Source organism: Chanodichthys erythropterus, chromosome 12, assembly GCF_024489055.1.
Source record: "Chanodichthys erythropterus isolate Z2021 chromosome 12, ASM2448905v1, whole genome shotgun sequence".
Taxonomy (NCBI): domain Eukaryota; kingdom Metazoa; phylum Chordata; class Actinopteri; order Cypriniformes; family Xenocyprididae; genus Chanodichthys; species Chanodichthys erythropterus.
This window is the reverse complement of record NC_090232.1, coordinates 10,259,662-10,278,742: the sequence shown is the minus strand read 5'-3', so window position 1 is coordinate 10,278,742 and position 19,081 is coordinate 10,259,662. Positions and strand designations below refer to the sequence as shown.

General features: G+C 34.5%; 1 protein-coding gene across 1 annotated transcript; it reads left to right on the top strand.

Moving 5' to 3' along the window:
- Positions 1-3,325: 3,325 nt before the first annotated feature.
- On the top strand, positions 3,326-14,372 carry pgap6 (post-glycosylphosphatidylinositol attachment to proteins 6). Its single transcript, XM_067403640.1, has 13 exons — positions 3,326-3,571; positions 3,911-4,088; positions 5,782-5,992; positions 6,218-6,342; positions 7,425-7,687; positions 7,792-8,120; positions 8,931-9,024; positions 9,112-9,229; positions 9,727-9,866; positions 9,967-10,145; positions 10,255-10,401; positions 11,663-11,779; positions 13,481-14,372. Exons 1-13 carry the CDS (start codon positions 3,511-3,513, stop codon positions 13,772-13,774), a joined length of 2,256 nt encoding a protein of 751 aa, XP_067259741.1. The 5' UTR covers positions 3,326-3,510; the 3' UTR covers positions 13,775-14,372.
- The last annotated feature ends 4,709 nt before the right edge of the window (positions 14,373-19,081 follow it).

Sequence of the window (19,081 nt, the reverse complement as noted above, 5' to 3'; positions counted from 1 at the left end):
AAATTCAAATTTTGATTCTAGGGCACCTTTAAAGGATTAGTTCACTTTCAAATGAAAATTACCCCAAGATTTATTTTACTTCATAACTTATATGAAGTATATATGTAAGATATTTTTTTTACACAAACGCATCACTTCGCTTCAGAAGGCCTTTATTAACCCTCTGGAGCTGTGTGGATTACACGTTTATGATGGATGGATGTGGATGGATGCACTTTCTTCAGCTCATACTCATGACCCCTGTTCACTGCCATTATAAAGCTTGGATGCGTCAGGATATTTATTAAAATATATCTGAGAGTCATATACACCTAAGATGGCTTGAGGGTGAGTAAAGCTTGGGCTAATTTTCATTTGAAAGTGAACTAATCCTTTAATAATGAGACAAATGTGTTTTGTTTTGTTTTTTTTTACTTCAAACTCTTTTAATAAATAATTATGCAGGGTCAAATGCTGGATTGAATTAACCCAACATTTTTTAGAGTTTAGCCTATCTTTTCTGTATCATTCTGAGTTCATACAGAAACAATTAAATAATAAATAAATAAATAAATAAACACTCTTGACATTTCACTGGAGTAAAATTGTGAAAACTGTATTGTATCAATAAAAACCCATAAAACTATGAATTAGAACAAATATGAGAATTATGTGGTGGACAAAACTGTTTAATTTGCACAAAAATTAAAAGTAAAACTAAGAATACAATAAAATAAATTTCAAATTATATTTAAAGGATAATTATATTTGAACTATATGAATTAAATCTTTTTAAGGTAATAAGAAACAGTTCAGTCAAGTGTCTAGCTTTCAGTGTAATTTAAAGTACATTCATAACAGTTAAAATAGAGTAAAAGGTCAGACTGTGCAAAATAAACGCAGTGTTGAACAAAATGCTTTGTTCAGTGCCAGGTGAAGAGTCTGAGGTGGGAGGAGAAATATAATAGTTGAAGCATGGGCATTGTGTGTGTGTGTGTGTGTGTGTGTGTGTGTGTGTGTGTGTGTGTGTGTGTGTGTGTGTGTGTGTGTGTGTGTGTGTGTGTGTGTGTAAAACATTATAGAAAGAGCAAGAGAGTGTGTGTGTGCTCAGCATGAGTGAATATGAGCCGGACGCAGGGCAATAGAAGGGCTAATGATCAGCAGCAGAGAGCATGGCATCTGGACTAACATATGTCCGAGAACAAGAGCACTTTACTGCAGCTTCAGGTCGGAGAGACAACATGTAATGGCTTAACCATCCCTCAGACACAGGTGGACATTACACGTGATTACAAGATTCAGAAGTGTCCTGCTGTTATTCTAGAAAAATAAAGTGTTACATCATGGTGCAGTAATGCACATTTTTATTTTTATTTTTTTTTGGCATTATTATACCAAGATTACTATGTTGTTTGTGTAGCCTACAGTAGTGAAAGATTAGGTATATTCCTATGGAATTTTATGAAAGATTTAAATAGCCTAATAATAATTATAATAATAATAAACTAAAGAACACTGTGTTGATTTTGATTTTGTAAAAGAAAAACAAAATAATTATAACAATATTTCATGTTCTTTGTCACTTGTGTTTTTATAAAGCTATTTCCTAAAAGATTGTTAATCATCTTAATACAAAGAATGTTTGCTATGATGCCATGTTTTCAAAAATATTTGTGTAATTGAGGATATATGTTGCTCATTATCCTCCTGAGAACTAGAAAAAAGTTTTTTTTAGGTCATTGTTTGGAGCAGAAACAAATAAAATAAAGACATTTCTGGAAAACAAACAAACAACAACAACAACAACAACAACAACAACAACAACAACAACAACAACAACAACAACAACAACAACAAAAAAAACCCAAACATATATTTTATTCCTATCTTATGCTATGTCCTCTGTATAGACTACACCAGGACACATTTATTAAGAAAATTAAAAGACATTTAAAAACATGAATAGGTAAAAACAATGTTTTTCCCCCCATTCACCAATCAATTTTTAAGATTCAAGCTTTTTTTTATCCAACCTTTGTATGAAGATTATGTTATAACAGATATAATTGATATACTTTGCAATATGCGTGTAAACATGGCCATAAATGCCATTCCCATTCTATGCAATGCATACACTCTATCTATTTGCATATTAATGAAAAAAGATGTGTTATAATGGGAGCAATAGGCCTAATTGGGAATATTTCATAAGAATATTAATATACAATTTCTTTCCTTATTCACTTGTTGTGTCTCCAAAAAGTCCTGGTGTCCTCTACAGAGGTCATGTATGAAATCGATAACCTGTTTCATAACAGGAAGTCAGATTTTGATTTGAAACTCCATAACATTTTCCTTAGATGTTGATTTATGACAAACAATTTGAAAATTAGTCAGATTTAACTGATAATTACAAAACATTATCATATATAAGAGTGCTAAATTTGATCATTCAGTCATTTTTAAAAAACAAGGAGAGGGAGTTGTCATGATTACACCTCCAAATATTTGGTATCTCTGCAAAGCCCTGAATGTGCTCCTTACAGGACATCCAGAATTAAAACTGTGACATGTTGTCAGAGAAATTCACTAAAATATAATGTCCTCTACAGAGGCCAGATGTCTATTCCTATGTCTCAGGAGGTTGATTAGACCCTAAAATATCTAAACTTTTAGGGATATATAAAAACTTCAAATAGAAAGCAGGCATCTGGAATTTGACTTTTTATTTATTCCATATTGTCAAAGTAAGATTTTCTTTTTTTCATGCACTATTTGTAAAAATTGTAGCTAATATGCATTAAATGCGTTAAGGTAATGTTTTATTGATTCATAAAAAAAGGATGCTACTTTTCAACGGGCATTTTTTGGCCTTTCTTCATAACAGTATCAAGGTCTTGACCAGCAGATGGCACTGTTTTCCTCATGACTCATAAATCTGAGTACAGGCACGCGCAGAGAGAACAAATGCTCCAAAAAACAGACATAATCTAGAAGCTGCTGCCGTATTTATTGAAATAATATCTTAAACATCTTGACTTATTAAAAATGTCATTTGCTTAATTTGTTGCTGTAGTAGCCTATTCCAAATACAAAAAAAGTTCCAAATACGTTTAAATTTAAAATATGAATTTAAATAAAATGTACAGAAATGTTCAGTAAAATGTAAAATGTTCAGAAAATAATAAATTTGTGTGAAGCTTTTGTGAATTAACGAATCCCACTATGGCCACGTATTGGCTCATGAATATTAAGAACAAGTCCTGATGACGTAACCTTTCTAGCAGGTCTATCTTATGAATATTACGAAGGGATTGGCTTATGAATATTAATTAACAGGAACTGCCACCCGATAGGAAGAACCAGAGCCTAAGTAACCCAAGTAATATTTATGACCAAAATACGTAGGAGGCCGACGTCGTCCAGCATTTCTGTCTTGAACCAGGAAGTAACGTGTTAAAACCAAAACAGCCTTCTTTAGACATTTGAAGAACACGACAATGGGCTGACTGAGGAGAATCTACACTGAAAATGGAAAAGTATTTAGCACTGTGCCTTTTACTGTATGCTATCGCTGGCTGCTTTGCTGACGGTGAGTCTTTGGAGCGCTTGAGAAATGTTTGCAGTATTTAACAGCTGTTTTTTGTCGATGGATGACTTCGATTTGACCATTAACGCTTTTCAGGCATTTAAATAAAACAGAAGAGTAAACAAACGAGATTCTTGTCCTCAACCAATGTCACAAAAACAGGCATGGATTTTCGTAAATCGTTTAACGTAGATAATCGGACGCAGACTTGTTTTATAGCATGTTCATACCTAAATAAGTCATTAAATATCGAAGTTGTGAGCGAATAATGCGATCTCGCCTATCGCACAAATTGTGATTGTTTACTTCTGACGCCATCATGACGTCATGCTCTGCTCCTAGATCTCACTTACTTGAACGAGTTCTACTCTAAAACGCCTCAGAGGTTGTCCAAATACAGCTGGTTCGGGAATGTTCGGCTCCATCACTTCAGAGTACCGGAAGATGCGGTGCTCGTGCGGTGGCTGCTCACGGTCTCACGGGGATCCGGACTGAACTGTGGCAACCAAAACATCACTGTGTATGTATGGTGAAATTATGACAGTAAACATGCGTGATTTATTAATCCATAGGTTTGAAAATGATTTCACTAGGGAAAGCGTTACCATGGTAACAATATTTCCCTCCAAAAACCTCCAAGATCTTTTTAATGAAATCTGAGAGCTTTCTATCCCTTCATTGACAACCAACTTAGACTTTCAAGCACCAGAAAGCGAAAGAGATCTTTCAAGGGTTAGTTCACCCAAAAATTAAAATTCTGTCATTTATTACTTACCCTCGTGCCGTTTTACACCCGTAAGACCTTCGTTAATCTTCGGAACACAAATTAAGATATTTTTGTTGAAATCCGATGACTCGGTGAGGCCTTCATAGCCAGCAATAACATTTCCTCTCTCAATATCCATTAATGTACTAAAAACATATTTAAATCAGTTCATGTGAGTACAGAGGTTAAATATTGATATTATAAAGCGACGAGAATATTATTGGTGCGCCAAAAAACAAAATAACGACTTATTTAGTGATTGCTGATTTCAAAACGCTGCTTCAGGAAGCTTCGGAGCGTTATGAATCAGCGTATCGAATCATGATTCGGATAGCGTGTCAAACTGCTGAAATCACGTGACTTTGGTGCTCCGAACAGCAGATTCGACGCACTGATTGATTTATGCTCCGATGCTTCCTGAAGCAGTGTTTTGAAATCAGCCATCACTAAATAAGTCGTTATTTTTTTTGTTTTTGTTTTGGCGCACCAAAAATATTCTCGACGCTTTATAATATTAATATTGAACCACTATACTCACATTAACTTATTTAAATATACTTGAAAGTGGTAGTTGTGTAGCTGTCAATGGAGGGACAGAAAGCTCTCAGATTTCTTTAAAAAGATCTTCATTTGTGTTTCAAAGATGAACGAAAGTCGTACGGCTTTGGAACGCCATGGGGGTGAGTAATTAATGACAGAATTTGCATTTTTTGCTGAACTAACACTTTAACAAAGTAAAACTGTAGGTAAATATTAAAGAGAACTTAACACTGTGAAATAAATGACAGAAATATTCTGAAATCCCATATTAATATACAGGGTTTTACTGTTAATAACTGTAGTTGCTATGGTATTTTGGCCAAAAAATAATGTTACTGTGGTAACCGTTGAAATCACATTTGAAATCATGATGTTAAATATCTGCTGTGGGTTTTAATATTTCTAATGGTTTATAAATATTTTAATGACAATAGTGATATTGTGCACTGATGCTGCTTTTGTACCTCTGAGAATGATCTCTTTCTTGGAGACTGTATACACAAGATAGATTCTCCTGAGAAGCCTTTAACTGAGAAGATTATTGTGTACTGCATCAATACCAGGAGACCTTCAGGTCCAAAACTGAAAAGAGCACATATAGATGTAAAAAAATGTCATATACTAATGTACTCATAAAATATGAGAAAATAAACTTTTAGCAGCTAAAATGCATCAACCAAAGAAAAGAAATTGGTGTCAAACTATTTAATGGGGTCTTTAACCCCAGTTTGCCCCAGATGGACTCTCCCTGTAAGAAGTACTGTGTCCACTATAATAGTTGCTTGTAAAAGAAGATAAAAGCAGTAGTAGTGTAATTAATCTCTTTTTCAACATATCTGCCAATATCAGTAGATTTCTAATGTCTTTGCTTAACATTGACTTTTGTCCATCTACTGCACATGAACAGGCACTTTAGAGCCGGAGCACCCCCGGTCATCAACCCCATACAAACTGCCTTTCCGAACTCCACATCAGTCTCTCTTGCTCACAACGTGACGCTGACCGTTCCCAGTGGACAGAGCGTCAATGTGACACTGTTCAATGTGACCCACCCCAAACCTGGTGACTGGTTCCTTGCTGCTCACCTGCCTAAAGATGACGGCAAGATAGAGCAGCAGGTGTGTTCTTGTGTGTTATTCCTGTTTGCTTGTCAACCATTCTCATAAACATTTCCGAAGAACTACGTTGCTTGGCGGAAGATTTATTATTTAATAAATTATGAATTATTTATTGTTGTGTGTTTGTATTCTGAAACATTGCCAGGTATATGCAGTAACCGTTTTTAAAAGCAATAAGCCATATTGCTCGTAAATGGAGTGATTGTTTGTTTCTTTCTGTTTTAGGGTCTGCCATCTTGCTCATACTTATTCCAGGCACAGATGTTTGCAAGAAGAGCTGCTGACCTGCCAATCCTGCAATACAACATTCCTCTCCATCAAACACTCACGACAGCTCCAGCTCTGTTTAAGTATGTTGTTTGTTCATGTGTGTTAAATAGGTTGTATTCAAGTTATTGTTTTTGAAATGCGTCTTTTATGCTTACCAGTGCTGCATTTATTTGATCAAAAATACAGTAACAGGGTTCATACGAGGTGCTTAAAATGCTTGAATTTGACTTTTTGAAATTTTAGTCCTGGAAAACCCTTGAAAACAGTTTTTTTTTTCAATTATTTAATTTCCACATAAAATTAACGCTGCAGCCCCTATAGATATAGAGCCATCTCGCATGGCTATGAGTGTGATATTGTTCATATATTTCCAATGATACAGCTTTCATTTTTCAGGTCAATCATAAATACATGGGGAGGAAAACTGTTTGAATGAGGAAAGCAATATATATGGAAACTTGTTTCTGAGAAAAAAGTCAGAATTGTGAGATGCGAACTTGCATTTGCGAGGGGAAAAAAGTCCAAATTGTGAGATAAAAAGTTTTTTTTTTTTATTTAGTGGCGGAAACAAGCTTCCATAGATATCTTTAATGTTTTTGTTTGTTTGTTTGTTTTTTTTATATAAAAAAAAAATTTTTTTTGCAACAAGTCATTAGATTGCAATATATTATGTAAGTAGTTGCAATGAAATGCCTTCCATTTTACAAATGAAATTCTTTGTTTTCTTCTGTTATTACATCTTTTAATGAGAATCATACAATAAGTTTTTGCTTTCTATTTGCTCTTCTATGCACTGAAAATTCCAGGGCTTAGTTTGCATGTGGTAAATTTTATTTGTATAATTTTGTTTATTAGTATATTTTTATATATCTATTTACCTTTTTTAGAATATTAAAGATAAGTTTGATAAGTCTAAGTGAGATCTCTGATTGTAATCCTCGAAAACCCCCAAAGTAGTGCTTGAAAAGTCCTTGAAAATCCTGGAATTTCATTTTACAGTATCTGTACGAACCCTGCAGTAGGCAGTAATATTGTGAAATATTATTTGATTATTATTTTAAATTATACAATTCAAATCACATCCTGAAAAATTTCTTGTTATTATCAATGCATTAATGTAGTTCTTTTTGTAAAAATATTTTTATGTATCTTGTCTGTGTAGGGTCTTTGTTCCAGAGTTCTCCTCCAGGTTGGATATTTTCATCTTGAACTGTTCTGTAATGATGGGAAATGATTGCGGGCTGTCAATCACTATAGGCTCCAGCACTTTGAAGCAGGGCTCGGAAGTGAAACAGAACTGTTCAGGGTTAGTGAACTGCTCCGCATCGGTCCTCATTCCCCCGTGGAACACCTGGTTGCTGGTTACGGTCGAGTCTAGTCAACCAAACACCACAATAGATTTCAACATCTCTGCCAATGTCACAGGTCTGTTTTCATTCACCTATCTCTTTTATTTTTCTAGAACACTTCTTTGCTAGTTTTTGCTTGACTATTAAATCTCCTTCCATTCTCTTTCTTCATACACACAGTGGGATGTAAACCTTTGAGCGTCTCTTCAGATTTCAACACCTCAGCCTTCATACGTACCATCATTGCTCCCCAAAGCAACAGCTCAGGTGCCCTCAGTAACGCTTCCGTTTCCACGAGAGACCAGCCGGGCCTCCTTGCTAACAGCTCTGAGCCAATCTGCATGAGAAGCCCTTCAGTGTTCAGAGAAGAACAGGATGTGCTATCACTACGCTTCATCGTTTCCAACAACAATCTCAGCGTGACCTCTGACCTTCCAACTGTGCTCGCACTTGAGCACTCTCCTGGTGATAGTGGCGGCACGTTTGTTGTACAGCTCCAGTTGAACACTGTAAGCATATAATATAATATAATGTGCTAACTAAAGCAGGATTCGTTTAATCAGTATACAGTATACAAAAATACAGTAAAAACAGTAATATTGTGGAATATTATTACGATGCGAAATAACTGTTTTCTTTTTCAATATATTTTAAAATATAATTCATTCTTTTGATAGCAAAGCTGAATTTTTAGCATCATCACACCAGTCTTCAGTATCACATGATCCTTTAGAAATTATTCTAATATGCTGATTTGCTGCTCAAGAAACATTTTTTATTATCAATGTTGAAAACAGTTGTGCTGCTTAATATTTGATGATAATTTGTTTTCATTATTGTTTGATAATTTCATATAATATATAAAATTATATACAATTATATATATATTTTTTGGTTGATATATTTATTTTTATTTATAATAAAATATATATTACTCATGCTAATACAAAGTAAAGTGTATATATATATATATATATATATATATATATATAGAAAAATTAATTCATGTACAAAAAAAATGCAAAAACATTAATGTAAAACAGATCTGATTGGATGAGCATGGATGAGCCTAATGTTTCCTTTAGCTGTGGTAAAATCATTGTAAGGTACAGCCTCTCATGGATTAATTCAATTGAGCACCACATATTCACCATAACCATTTTGATATTAATAATGCATCGTAATCTAATTAACCTAGTAACATTATACTGCTGGATATTTAGAATATTAAACTTGTATCAGTGTGTATTTTTTTATTTATATTGTATTGTAATTATAGATTTAACTTTTGTAACATAACACTTGTGTTTGTGTCGTAGAGTTCTGTGGTCGGTGGATTTGCTCGTGTCAAAGCATGTCTCACACCTTTTGCTCCTGTGCTTCATGTCAACCTCAGCCAGACTTGTGCTACAGGTTAGTCACGCATTAACATTTGTGCATACATGCTTAACATTCTCCTGCATGTCACATTTGAATATATGTGTGTTTGTATGCATGTAGGGTTTGCACAGGGCTATTCTCTGAGCGTGAGCAGCAATGAATCACATGTGCTGTTGAGGATCCCATTCCCAGATGCAGCAGTGTGGTACCTCAGCCTCCAGACAATGTGCAATGACAGGTAAGATGTGTGATTACATTGTCACACTGACATACAGAGGAAGATGGAGCCATCCTATAGAAATCTGCTGTTTGACTTTAGACATTCCTGTTGGATTTTGGTGTCTTAGCATGATGGTTATGAGATTAAAGTTAAGAAGAAACGTTGTTTGCAATCTAGTTTATTTCCATATTTCCAAGAGAAACAGGATGTTAAACAAGAAAAAATAGGCTGGACTTGTCCATATTGGTCAATTTGATGGACAATTACATAGACACACATTTTTCTTTCTTTTGAATAATGTGCACTGATGAATTGTCCAATTGTCCACCTTTAAACCTAACCAAGCCTGTCCCTAACCCTAACTGTATACCTCCTCAATAACAGCAAAAGTATTTTGCTATACAGCATGAACAAAATAAGTACATTGCACCTAACGATACATTTTTTGACACAAGTACATAATATAAAGTGGGACCAAATCACGTTCTGAACATTCTCCTGTGTTGACTTTCCAGTGTTGACTGCAGGAACACATCAGCCATAGTGAGTGTGTCTGTTAGTATTAGTGCGTGCATTGACGACTGTGGGCCGTATGGAGAGTGCAGACTACTACGCACACACAGTTACCTCTACGGCGCATGTGTGTGCAAAGCAGGTAAACAAACACACATGCAAACACAACAACAGCCGCCCATAAACTTTAATGGTATTGAGGCGTGGCATTGGTTCTTTTTTGTGCTGTTTGCTGTTGACAGGTTGGCAGGGATGGGGCTGTACGGATGGAGTGACTGCGCTGTCGTACTCTCGACAGATGGCGGCAGCTCTGCTCCTCACCCTTAGTAACCTTTTCTTCATCCCGCCCATCGTCGTAGCACTTCACAGAGGATACCACGTCGAAGCCGCCATCTACTTCTTTACCATGTTTTTCTCCTCGGTGTGTTTTTATGTTACAATACTTCTATCTGTCTGTCTGTCTGTCTTTCTATCTGTCTGTCTATGGTTCCAGAATATGCATGTATACATAATAATTGTGTGTTTTGCAGTTTTATCACGCGTGTGACCAGCCCGGTGTGACTGTGATGTGTATCATGGACTACGACACCCTCCAGTTCTGTGATTTCTTGGGTTCCGTCGTGTCAGTATGGGTGACCATTGTGTGCATGGCACGGCTTCAGGAGCCAATAAAATATGCAAGTACAATTTTATGTATACCTTTATTTAAACAGATAATAGCCATTATTCTTGTTAATAATGTGCAATATGATTTGTGACAATAACATTGGTTACCTCTCTAACAGTATTAATATTTCTCTAACACTAACAGTATGCAAACACTCAGGAATAAACATGGATAAAATCTGTAGTTGACACAACGACAACACTTAAGAATGTTTTTTTTTTTTACTTTGGTTTCAAACTGATGGGCGGAGTCTTGTTACATGTGGTAAAGTCCTGTCATTGGTGGAAAGGTTTACAGCATCTCCAATAAGTAGAGATTGATCAATATAATATAGCTGTTTAAGTGTCTGATGAGCAATTTGCAGAACTGATTTTATTATCTTTTTGACATAACTAAATATTTTAGAATATAACAATATAAACTTTATTGTAAAATTATTATTAATATTAATATAACTTTTTCTTAAAAGTTGCAAAAGTTTACATTTCAAAAGTTTGAAAAAATATTGAATATAAAAATATATTTTAAAAATACCTCTAATAGCAGCCTTTCAGCAGACAGCAGCAGCAACTGTTGCATGCTGCCATTTATAACAATTAAATGGTACACATATACATGTACATTCACTAGTTTAAATCGTGAAATTGTTAAATAGAGCCTGTAACACCTTGTAAACTACGATGAAACTATTGGAAATGCTAGCGTAGCATGTTTAACTAGACCTACCTGTTCTTTAAAGGAAATATGGTGTTTGTGGATACCAAGTACATGGTTACTCTGAAACAATACAAACCACAAATATACTTCATAATCATATTATTATATGTATATTGATTGACTGATCAATAAACGTAATACACTTTTCAAATGGTCACTTTTTTTCCCTGTTAGTCAAGGTTTCTTGCATAAAAAATTGTAAGTTCGTTTTTCATGACGATCTTCACTTTAACTTCAGAATGTCAGCAAACGCCCTCAGACTGTTAAGCCTTTCTTAAAATGAGTTTGGATAGAATGTAGGCCATCCATTGTTAATGTTCTCATGCTTCTGATGTCAGATTTCAATCAGTTTCTGAGATTAGTTTCAGTAGATTCTCTTGTTGAAGTTTCTGGTTTACATATAAAATGAAAAAAATTATTTTAAAAAAACAAGGAAATGTTGATTTGTCATGATATGACCCCTTTAATATACAGCATTTCAATTAATAATTATTTATTTAATAAAACTGTGTAGCATGTCAGTTTTAATAGCTTTGATTGGTCTTACATTGCAGTTATTGTTTATGGCGGGCACTCTTGTCATTTCCATGGCGATGCAGTTGGACCGCAGAGGCCTCTGGAACCTTCTAGGCCCTGTCCTCTTTGCTTTGGTCATTATGGTCACTTCCTGGGTGAGCTTGACTTTTCCATTACTCCAAAACATTATGTATTTTGTTGATACTGAATCAGACTAGTAATGGTATTTTATTTTTTTAAATATGTAAATACACTATGCTTCAAAATTTTAGGGTGAGTAAGATTTTTTTTTTTTTTTTTAAGAAATGAATACCTTTATTGAGCAGGAATAAATTACATTGATCAAAACTGACAGTAAAGATGTTTATAATATTACATACGATTTTTATTTCAAATAAATGCTATTCTTTTAAACTTTCTATTCATTAAATACATCACGAAAAAAGTATAATGGTTTCCATAAAAATATTAAGCAGCACAAATGTATTCAACTGTGATGATGTTTCTTGAGAAAAAAATCATATTTGAATTATTTCTGAAGGATCATGTGACACTGAAGACTGGAGTAATGATGCTGAAAATAAAGCTTTGCCATCACAGTAATAAATTACTTTTTTAAAATATATTCAAATAGAAAACGCTTATTTTAAATTGTAATAATATTTCATAATATTACTGTTTTACTTTATTTTTGATCAAATAAATGCAGCCTTGGTGAGCAGAAAAGACTTAAAAAACATTCAAAAGTCTTTTGAACAATAGTTCAAATATTGAAAAATGAACCAGATACATGGTTTCTGTTGTGTGATATAATTAAATTCATAAGAAAATCTCTAAAAGTTAGTTTTGTAAAATTAAACAAATAACCGATCTACACCCACTTGTTTACCAAATTAATTAAACATTTTCTGCGCTTTGAATTTATTCAAGTTTTTCTTTTACACAGTTTTTGTTTTACTCAGGGGAATTTAAATTCTACCAGATTCAACTTTAAAAAAATGATCCTGACACTGTCTCAATTGAATGATTTTATAAATGCTAGGTTCAGACTACACAATATTTTTGTCTGTTATAATAGTCGCTGTGTCAAATTTAGGGTTGTCAAAATGACCGTTACTTGGGTACCAAGTCGGTACTGAAATTTAAAAAATGTGGTGATACCACCATTTCCCCCTAGCGCTGTTGAGCAGATTTTGACTAACTTAAACACCTCTGATTGGCTATTGGGTTCACGCACTCAACAGATATGTCTCTGATTAGCTAACACCGTCTAACGCCTGCTTTCAAACGCACATGTGTGTATCTGTGTAAGCGCTCGGTGTAAAGCGTCAAAGATGTCTATTTACGACATGTTTTTGAAGCGTTGATCATTGTAGCCAATCGCAGACATATCTGTTTAGCTCATGAAGTCAGAATCCGCTCAACAGCGCTCAAAATGCTAGGGGGAAATGCTGGTATTGTCACTTTTTTTTTTTAAATTTCAGTACAGGCTTGGTACCGAAGTACCGGTACTTTTCGTTTTGCCATTTTTGAAAGCTGTGTACAGAAGAGCTTCTGTGCTCCTATTGGACAATGCCACAGATGTGATGGAACCCATTGTGTAGGGCCGAAATAAAAAATTGTGACATTGTGGCATCAGTTGTCGTCCATTATGACACACTATACAAGATAAAACAATCAATTCTTGCCTCCAGACGCAAATTGTCATTTATGGATCATCACGACACCCTACGTCAAATGGCTCGTGCCAAAATCGGGCTGATATTAAGTAGTCTGAACCCATCATAAAGCACTCAGTTCACTTGTCACAGCAATTTTGAAATATTTCCTGTCCTGTTCATTGTGTTACCCGACAGGTTTATCGAGGTGTGAAACGTCGTCAATGTTACCCTCCATTATGGCGTCGCTGGGTGTTGTTCCTGCTCCCAGGCATTGTGTCTGCATTGATTGGAGTGTGTGTGTACGTCTTTGCACAGACCGACAGCAACTACTACTATACTCATTCCATATGGCATGTCATGGTGGCCACAAGCGTGGTCTTCCTCTTACCACCCCGTGAAAAACATGTTCCCCCTTGGGGCTGGACAAACAAAATCTGTAGCTACAGGAGATGTAAAAATGAGAAAGTAGACCTTTACACCGACACCTAAATACACTAGTATTGATATTGGCACAAAACCTGACGGATTTTCATGTGCATTTTTACAGTTTTACAAATGCTAGCTGTTAGCTTTATAACATAAGTCAAGCTTTACATGAAAGATTCTCTTCTAAAGTCACCAAAACCACTTAGCTGCAAGTGTAGTGTTCGTTTATAACTACGTAAGGGATAGTTTACCAAAAAATGTCTTTTTTTTTTACTGTCATTCTAAACCCATAAACCAAATCAATGGAACACAACAGGAGATTTTTGAGTCATGACCACATCAATCAAGTGGAGATTATCTGTGAATAATGACTTATATTGGTCAGTTTCTCACACAAAGTTATTGTATGACTCCAGAAGGCTTGGAAATATAGTACAAAAGTCATATAGACTTCTTTTATGGTGCTTTTTTGATATATGAACTTCTCCTTTTGTGTTCCATTGGAAAAAATAAAAATACTGTGCATATTTAAGTTACATGAGGGTAAGTAAATAATACCATGATTTTAAAGGGATAGTTCCCCCAAAATTGAAAATTTGATGTTTATATGCTTACCCCCAGGGCATCCAAGATGTAGGTGACTTTGTTTCTTCAGTAATGATGATTTTAAACTCCAACCGCTGCCGTCTGTCAGTCAAATAATAGGAGTGAATGGTCGCACAATTTATAAGAGTCAATAAACATGCACAGACGAATCCAAATTAAACCCTGCGGCTCGTGACGGCACATTGATGTCCTAAGACACGAAACGATCGGTTTGTGTGAGAAACCGAACAGTATCATTTTTTACCTCTAAAACACCGCTATATCCAACTGCGTTCAGCAATCGCTTAGTGATGTCTGATCGCGCTCTGACAGCGGCCAGTGATGTCTCGCGCATATACTTCAATGAGAGCGAGACATCACTGCCGTTGTCAGAGCGCGATCAGACATCAGTTGGACATAGTGGTGTTTTAGAGGTAAAAAATGATATAAATACTGCTCGTTTTCTCGCACAAACCAATCGTTTCGTGTGTTAGGACATCAATGTGCCGTCACGAGCCGCAGGGTTTAATTTGGATTCGTCTGTGCATGTTTATTGACTCATAAATTGTGCGACCATTCACTCCTATTATTTGACTGACAGACGGCAGCGGTTGGAGTTAAAAATCATCATTTGTGTTCTACTGAAGAAACAAAGTCACCTACATCTTGGATGCCCTGGGGGTAAGCAGATAAACATCACATTTTCATTTTTGGGTGAATTATCCCTTTAATATTTGAATATAAACATAATGCTTTTACACCTTCAAAAATGAGTGATTTCACATAGAACAACAGCAATGTCAATATTTTAATTATATGACAAGTAAATTAATGATATAATCGAAAGGCAACTTGAATGTCCCTTGTCCCTGAATATTCTCCATTAAGCACTTTTGTGAGGTTTAGTGTATATATATATCAAAGAATCAGTTTATTGGATTGAGTGAGCTGCTTAAACTGCAATTTTGTTCTTTTTGAAAGAACAAAATGTCATATTGTGTCTATGTCTCTTTTGAGAAAATCGTTTCCTAGTTTTATTCAGCACTTTCATTTTCATTTGATTTATGAGTAGCCCCACATGGAATCTGCACTCACAGAACTCGTTTTTTCTAAATGGAAATATTTTTTTTTTTCTCCATAGAAACAGCCTAAATGATGACAGAAGTTACATTTTAGGTTGAGGAACTCCATTAAATAACAAGTGTTACTTTAGTTAAATCTAATTCACAGAATTACAGAGATTTTCTTTCAAAACCAGCATAGGAAATTAGGGGGGGGGGGGGGGGGTACCTTGCAGATTCTGTCTGGTCCTACTTATGACATTCCAGGTCATGCTGGGCATTGTCATTACTACAAAGGACTGTTGTCTGTGTCTCAGAGCTTGCGTACCTACACAGGAGAACAGGTACAGTACACAATTATTTATACCACTGTCAGGAATGTACAAGAAAATACCTCCTTTCTTCTTCCCTAAAAGCCTTGAAATTTTTTCTTGAGACGAAGAACATTTTACACGCGCTCAAAATTGTGCTTGCTTGAGCCAGTATGCAAAATTGTGCTTGCTGTATGCTAGTATGAATCGCTACAGATGTGCGTGTTTGTAATGAGAATCTGACATACTGTTGACCTTATGTATTTAAGATAAACCCCCTGTATTGGGCAATGCATTCTATAGATATGCATAATACTGTGTTTCTGACCCTCAGGCCATTTTAAACTTGAAAAGGCTACTGTGGACGTTATTTTTAGGTGTAAATTTACATTGCAGCTGTCCTTTAAAACTCATGTAAATCAGTGTCGTGTTTTTCCATTTAATTGTAACATCAAGGCAGTTCATCTCTTGTTTTTCCAGAAGAGGTCAAGTGTTAAGTTGGGGTTGGAATATGATGTTTTACAATGTTTTATATACATTTTATATTGGAATTACAAAATATATTGGAAAAAAATATGAGCCTAACTAAGATGTATGTTAATTTCTAAAATGAATCATTTATAAAATCTGTGAATCCCCCAAATTTTTACTTCTTTCTTATGGGATTTAGTTTTGATTTAATATTGATTATCTTGATAATTCTTGTTCTTGTTTATCTAATGGTAGGCCTTGTATATTGCACAAATGTGCACTTATATTTGAGGTTAAGAATGAAGCAGTGCAATCATGTTTATACAAGTTAAAGTTTCTTTGTTGTTGTTTTTGAGTCATTCTTTTTATTTATTTGTGTTGTTTATTTCTGCCTCCTTTTTTCTTAAAATGTTCTGTAATCTATATGCCAATAAATGGAGAAATAAACAATTTAATGATTATTTAAAACTGGCTTTTTTTATTTCAATTTTCACCTTTCACAAACAACGTTTTTTAGAGCAATGCTTGGTATTAAACTTCATACTTTAGGTTAGGTTACATGAACATGGTTTAACATAAAATTGGCTAATGCTGTGCAATTAACATAAAAATAAATATTGACTATAAAATATTAAATTAACTACTAAAGGTTGGGGTCAGTATTTTTATATAATTATTTATTTTTTAAACAAACACTAGTAATGCATCACATGTAACGTTACGTAATCAGATTACTTTTTCAAGTAAAGAAATGCATTTGTTTTAAAGTTGCAACTAAATATCTGAGTGAAATTGGAAGTAAGAGACAGGCGTTGTGTGCACGGTGTTCTAGACTATATGTGAGCATACATTTACTCATCTCACTTGCACAAAATCAGATTCAGTATTCCTCAAAATGAATAAAAACAGTGAAATGCAAACTCTTCTTCTAAGCATACTAAAAGTATACTTAAAGAACATGATGCAAACCTGTAATAATTAAATGTGTTAAATAATACTTACTATAATAAACTCATAACCCTTTAAGACCTGAAGGCTTTTTTAGAGTTTTTTTTTTACTTAAGCAATGTCTTTGCTGCTGACCTTCGATAATCCACTTCAACCAAACCAATAAGCAAACATGATTTTAGATAAACATTGCATTTGTGGCAGCATGTTTGAAATGCGCCCTCTACTGTACAGGTGTGAATTTGCATTTCCTTCCAACTGAGGCTTATTTGTTTCACTTTTGGTGTGAAAGGGCCTTTACATTTGGCAAAAATGTAAAAAAAAGAAAAAAAAAAATTTTTATTAAAAAACAAACAAGCAAGCCCAGCCCAGGTGAGAAAAAGTAACACAAAACTAAGGGAATAACGAAATTACTTTTAAAAGTAACTTTCTGGCAAGGACATGTTAAATTGATGAAAAGTGAGAGTAAAGACATTTATAGTGCTACAAAAACAATTCTACTTAAAATAAATACTGTCCTTTTGAACTTTCTATTCATAAAAAAATCCTGAAAAAAAGAGCATCACAGTTTCCACAAAAATATTAAGCAGCACAACTGTTTTCACCCAACCCTAACCCATTACAGCAATAAATTACATTTTAAAATATATATATATAAAAAAAGGTTATTTTAAATTGTAAAAATAATTCCCAATATTATCGTTTTGATTGTATTTTTTGATTACATGAGCATAAGAGGTGTGGTGGCAAATAAAATAATATAAGAGACAAACACATCCAGTTGTCTTCTTGCCAGAAGGTCACAGTCATACAGTCTGAGTTGCTGCAGAGTGTGTGACAGAAGAAGGGAGGATTTCTCCCACCTTTATATCTCTAAACTTCAAGGTTAAAGCGTCTCTCCAACTGTAATTTTCCACACATGCACAGATAGTTAGAAACACATCTCTATATATCACGCTTCCGACACTTGGATCCTCAGATTTATGTACATGGTGACCTTCTAGGTCATGAGGAGGTGCCGAAAAATCTAAAAGCAGACCGCCAATTATCCCTCAGTGAAATACAGTTCCTGGTACCTGCACATAACACTTGATGCACATACATCTTTTTCTTTAGGCCCCATGCCTCAAACTACATCTTACCTTTCCATGTTACTGTCCCTCTAAGCAATTTAATGCAAAAATAACACAATGTTCCATAAGCATTAGTCATATGAATAAAGCATACAAATTAACTGAATTTTTTTCTTCAGAGGCTTTTATCAAAATCATTAAAAAATTGTACTGACCCCAAACTTTTGAATGGTAGTTGCGAATATATATTTTGATTAAAGAACTTAAAGTAACACTACACTTTTGTTATGTCATAGATTATTTCCTTCTTTTAGAGTGATTAACATTAACGCTAATAAATTTGGATATGTAGGCCTGTACCTTTTGACTATTTCTACTGACAAATTTATTTCTTCTGGATTATTTACCAGATACATAGCGCTTTATATCATGTTACTAATGATTTATTGTACATTTACAAATTTACTACAGATGTACTAGATTTACTTTGTCCCATCATATCCCTTCAAGTATTCACTGAAGCACTTTCATAGTATATGATGAAAATAAACTGTGACAAAAGTACATTTATAGCTGAAAGGAAAATCTTTATATCAAATAAATACATTAAAAACATGACAAATGTGTGAAAAAGGCAAGTTCCACTTAAAACACTGAAGAAAACATGAGCTGAAAGTTTGTGAGAATATGTCTGATGACATTATTGCTACATCATAAATTGTATCTTTGAAATGCATGAAAAGTTGTAGTTCTGTGATGGAGAAATGTGAATCAAGCATTCTTTTTAGATAATAACCTTTAGCTATTGCTACTATTTAGCTAACATCTGTTTTGTAGAGCACAACCGGAGATGATTCAGATGCCGTTTTTGTCAGGTAACATCAGGTAGCACACACACACACACATAGCAGTAAATGTTGT